Raw genomic sequence first — 5,253 nt, 5'->3', positions numbered from 1 at the left:
GCCTCCCAAAGTGCTGGGATTACAGGCTTGAGCCACCGCGCCTGGCCTCACGTCATCTTCTTGTCTGTTATCATTAGAGGGGTTTTTTTTCAGATTTGGGAGAAGGATTTCAAATGACTTCCCTTCAAGCTGCAGGGCTGTCTTGGGCATCTTGACCTCCACACATTTCTGGGAGGACTCCTCGTGCAGCAGGACTTCAGGTGGTAAAGGTGGGCTTTCCCCAGCCAGAGGTGGGGTCTCTGTAGACTCCATGGGGCCCTGGCTTTTGGGATCTGTCTGGACCACCTTCCCCTGGCTTTTGTAGCAGGGCTGTCACGGGGCTGCTGATGTGGAAATCCCCCCACCACAGATGGCCTTTCTCTGGCAGCTAAGGTGACCTTCGTTTTGGGCCTGAGAGGGCCAGCTGGCCTGGAATTGAGGGAGAGAAAATGCAAGGTGCCCTGACCCCCAAGCCTTGCAAACCGAACCATTGCTCACCCGCTGGGTCACATAGGAGTCTATAGGTGTCTGAGACTCAGAAAGTCGAACCCGAGCCCCTGACTTAGCCTCTCCTCCTCAGTTCTGTTTCTCAGCAGCTGGCTGCACTGCTCACCTGGCTGCTCAGAGCAAAAGCTTTCATCTTTGACTTCTGTCTGTCGTTTCCCACATCACTGATCAGCAAAACCTGTCAGCTTTGCTTCCAGACTGCATCCCAGACCTTTGTCATCACCTCCACCCACACATGGGGTCCAGCTGCTGTCCTTGCCCACTGTGCTGTTGTGGTCACCTTGGCTTGGCCTCCTGTCTGCGGTTGCTGTTCCTCTAAGTCCAGTCTCAAGAGCAGGGTGACCCTTTTATAAAGCCGCTCCCTGATCCAGACCCTCTGTCTCATACAGAGCAACCCCCAAAGCTGCCAGGCGCCGGCTACTGTCTCCTGCTCTCTGGCCTTTGCTTCCTCTGTGCCCACCAGGCCAGCTCACCTCTCCCCGCATCGTCTGGCACGCACTGCCTCGGGGCTTTCTCTGAGCCACTCTCATCCACCTGTCAGCGAGGCTTCCCTGGCAACCGTCTTGAACAGCAGCATGTGTCCCGGCCACTGTACCCTGCCTCACTCTTCCCCACGGCGCTTACCCCTGCCTTTGTCTGTCTCGGTCTGTCTGTCTGTCTCTTCCAATAGGAATAAAAACATAAATGTTCTTGCTCTACTCCTGGTGCCTAGAACTGTGCCTGACATTTGGTCGGCATCCAGAAATGTTTTTAAACGAATGATGAACCAAACGAAAGGACGCCAGGAAGTATCCAGAAGCATGGTCTTTGGGATGGACAGATGCTCCTGTGGCTTCGATGCTCTGCGGGAGCCCCAGGCCCAGCTCGCCGTGGCTCTTTTTCTGCTGTACTCCGGGGCTGCTGTCCGCATCCTGCCTTCTGGACTGTCCCTCTCTCCCCTCCTGTCCCTGTCCCTCTGTGTCCTGGCCTCTCCTTCAAGTTCAGTAGTTTCCATTGCCCTCTTTGTTTTCCGAGTTTTATTTTTTTATTTTTTTATTTTCTTTTTGAGACGGAGTCTTGCTCTGTCGACCAGGCTGGAGTGCAGTGGCCGGATCTCAGCTCACTGCAAGCTCCACCTCCCGGGTTCACGCCATTCTCCTGCCTCAGCCTCCCGAGTAGCTGGGACTACAGGCGCCCACCACCTCGCCTGGCTAGTTTTTTGTATTTTTTTTTTTTTTTTTTTTTAGTAGAGACGGGGTTTCACCGTGTTAGCCAGGATGGTCTCGATCTCCTGACCTCGTGATCCGCCCGTCTCGGCCTCCCAAAGTGCTGGGATTACAGGCTTGAGCCACCGCGCCCGGCCTCCTGAGTTTTATTTATTATATATACATATATATATTTTTGGGATGGAGTCTTGCTGTCATGCAGGCTGGAGTGTAGTGGCACAATCTCAGCTCACCGCAACCTCCGCCCCCTGGGTTCAAGCAGTTCTCCTGCCTCAGCCTCCCAAGTAGCTGGGATTACAGGTGCCCACCACCACACCCAGCTAAGTTTTGTATTTTTAGAAGAGACGGGGTTTCACCATGTTGTCCAGGCTGGTCTCGAACTCCCGACCTTAGGTGATCTGCCCACCTCGGCCTCCCAAAGTGCTGGGATTACAGGTGTGAGCCACCATGCCCGGCCTTGTTTTCCAAGTTTTAACGCCCTCCGCGATGAAGAAACAAAGGGGGCAGCACATACCCGCCCCTCCTGGGACAGTTAGGAGTCCATGACACCCCTATTCCTGTGGGCTCGGCCCCCACCTCCCCAGGACCCTGGGTTCCTGAGGCTGGGCTCCTCTCTCCTTATTGATCTCACCGAGGAGGGCCCGTGTCCTGTCACCTAAGGAGATGTGGGGCATGGATTTGTTGTCTGTGAATGGAGCCGCTAAGCCTGGAGCTCCTCAGGCACCTGGGCTGTTTCCTTTAGATGTTTCTCAGCCTCCCTCCACTGTGCCCAGCTCTGCAGAGGCTCCATGTCTGTCATTGGCCATGCCGTGTGGAGACCCCCTACTCCACTCTGCGTAGGAATTGTTTGTCCCGGAGACCAGATGGAACTCCTTGGGGTGGGCGAGTCATAGGCCTTCAACCAAGGCTCACTGACCGGGGCTGGCGTGCGCTTGGTGCCTGGTGCCTGACCTTGGGGCTGCTGTGGAAGCTTCTCGGTGGAGGCTCATGATTGGTGCTTGAGTGAGTGGGGAGAACCCGGCGTGGGGGCCCAGACAGCCCTTCCAGGCGCCAGGAGGGCTGCACGCCTTGCCTCCGAGGCCTGCTCACTGTCACTAGCTGCCTGGCTTTTGCAGTTCCCATCACTGTTTATTCCTTCCTCTGTGTAGGAGTCGGTGTCCTGCCTGTGCTCAGGATGAGGGGGGATCTGGCCCTGGCGGGCGTTCTAATCAGCCTGGCCTTCCTGTCACTGCTGCCGTCTGGACATCCTCAGCCGGCTGGTGATGACGCCTGCTCCGTGCAGATCCTCGTCCCTGGCCTCAAAGGTAACCGCTCCCTGAACTCTGGGCTGCTGGCCAGTGGCCTCCGGGCCAGCTCAGAGACTCCTATGCAACTGGGAAGTTCCACAGAAAAGCACAAAGCCCGGGCAAATCTGCTCACCCCATTGGGCCTCAGTTTCCCCATCTGGAAATCAAGGGTTGGGCAACATGAAGTCTAAACTGTCTTCAGCCATGGAATTTCTAATTCTGAAGGTAGCAATTTATTTGCAACTCAGCCCTCTCCAGGGGGGCCTTGCTGGAAGGCACCTGGGTTTTTGTCAGACCCTGCACACATGGCCTCGTGTGATCCTCCCCATGAGATGATCTCATTTGGACCATTTTATGCATGAGGAAATTTGAGGCTCAGAGAAAATTTGCAATTTGCGTAAATTCCCCAAGTGTGCTTCTACATTGCTTCCTGAGAGCTCTTAATATTTGATTTTAAAAATTAAAAAATCCCTGCTGGTCTAGTGGCTAGGGGAAAAACAAACAAACAAACATTGTTTGTTTGTTTGTTTTTCTTTTTGCTTTGTCTGCAATCTGCTCCCAGATAGAGATAGTTCTGCATGTCAGGCACGGGTGAGAAATTCCCTGAGGCTGCAGTATCTGAAGCCTTCCGAGTAGCATCTTCAAGTAAGAAAATCACCAGCTTCTACAAAGCAGAGGCAACAGGTCCCCAAACCTGGTGGAGCCCGGTGTGAAATGAAAATGTGGGCCCCTTGTTCAAAATTACAGAACCCAAGAAGGGACAGCAGAGTGTGTGCCAGTGTCGGGTGGCAGGGCCGGGTCTGCACCGGCTGCGGCAGAGTCCAGGCCACAGCTGAGGGGAGTCACGTGGGTGCTGAGGAGGTGGAGGGGCACATTGACCTTCTGCGCCCTGAATCAAGTCTGCCTCCTCCTCATCCCCACGCAGGCTGCTTGGGCCTTCGGCGTCTCTTGTGGAGTGGCTGCAGCTCTTTTTATTGAAACATTAGAGAAAAGTGGATTCAAACCCACAATCAAAACAGTCACCACAAAAGACAAGCCCTGCTCAGCCCATGTTGTACAAAATGAAAAGATCAGCCCTCTTCCAGGGCACAGGGTCCGGACAGCTCAGGGCCACCCTGCCAGGCCACGCGGCTCTGGATGGGGGTTCTTTCCTGGCTGCGTTCACCCTGCTGTTGGAAACCAAGTGGGCCGCCCTGCAGCCCAGACAAGCCGAGTGGCCTTTGTGCTTTTAATTCTGATGAATGCGCTTGCTTTAGAAAATATTTAATTATGTTGGAAGCAACTTAAACTGTTGGACGTGTATGGCTCTCTCAGAAGTTTTGGTGAAAGTGGCTTTGGCCCTGACTTTGTGGTCGCATGTGTGCGTTTGTGAGTGGAACCTTCAGCTGTAAGTTGGAAACCATGGCTGTGGAGAGCTGGACGTTAGGCTGGGGAGGCCACGTCCCTACCCGATGTGGTGGGTGCCCCCTAGTCCCTACCATTCTCTTCCCTGCGCCCTGCCAGGTCTGTAGCCCGCACTAGTGGGGGCCGTGGGGTGGGCTCCAGGGTCCTTTCTGGATGCTGCCTTTCCCAGGTGCTGTTGGGAGGGCCCTTCCCAGCCCTCCACGTCCTGGGTCCCCTGGATATGCCTCATTTCCCACATGGGCAGGGTCCCTCCCCAACCTTCACAGGCTGGGAAGTGGGGCAGATCTGAGCGTGCTGTGGGTCAGCTATGCTGTGTGATGGGTCACCTGTCCTTCCAAGCCTTGGCCTCCTGGTCCGTGAGGTTGGGGAGGCAATGCCAGCTTTGGGTTCTGTGGGGATGCAGTGGTGGCACCAGGAGTGGGCACACGGTGACCGGGGACCCAGCCCCTGCTCCCGGCTCTGGGACAGTGACTTACAAAGCACTAACCCTGTGCAGGCAGTGAGCCCAACCAGGGAGCAGATCAGGTGTCTGTCCAGCACGTGCCCGGCAAGTCTAAAAGTGAGAGGTGAGCACCAGGGGTGAGGAACGGTTTAGAAGGATTCAGGATGCCCAGTGTGTCAGAAATTGGGTTACTCAATGGAGAAAATGGTGTGTGCCAGCAGACTTCATCCCTGCCAGCCACAGCATATGCTGTAGCACCCCAGGGCCACTGGAAGTCAGAGAGGAGAGACAGCATGCAGTACAGTGCCGCTGGAGGTCAGACAGGAGAGACAGCATGCAGTACAGTACAGCTGGAGGTCAGAGAGGAGAGGCAGCGTGCAGGGCAGTGCCGCTGGAGGTCAGAGAGGAGAGGCAGCGTGCAGTGCAGTAC

At 55.4% G+C, this 5,253-nt stretch overlaps 1 protein-coding gene across 1 annotated transcript in view; it reads left to right on the top strand.

Annotated features, from left to right (window-relative positions):
• The window catches only part of COLEC11 (collectin sub-family member 11), a 47,094-nt gene that overhangs the window by 6,875 nt on the left and 34,966 nt on the right, over positions 1-5,253 (top strand). The window contains exon 2 of the mRNA XM_011960985.1: positions 2,840-2,995. Within this exon, the coding sequence (XP_011816375.1) occupies positions 2,840-2,995 (156 nt within the window). The remainder of the gene's footprint in view (positions 1-2,839; positions 2,996-5,253) is intronic.

This window comes from Colobus angolensis, unplaced genomic scaffold (assembly GCF_000951035.1).
Source record: "Colobus angolensis palliatus isolate OR3802 unplaced genomic scaffold, Cang.pa_1.0 Scaffold53, whole genome shotgun sequence".
NCBI classification, from domain to species: domain Eukaryota; kingdom Metazoa; phylum Chordata; class Mammalia; order Primates; family Cercopithecidae; genus Colobus; species Colobus angolensis.
Note: the sequence above shows the minus strand (reverse complement) of the source record. Positions and strands in the feature narration are given on the sequence as shown.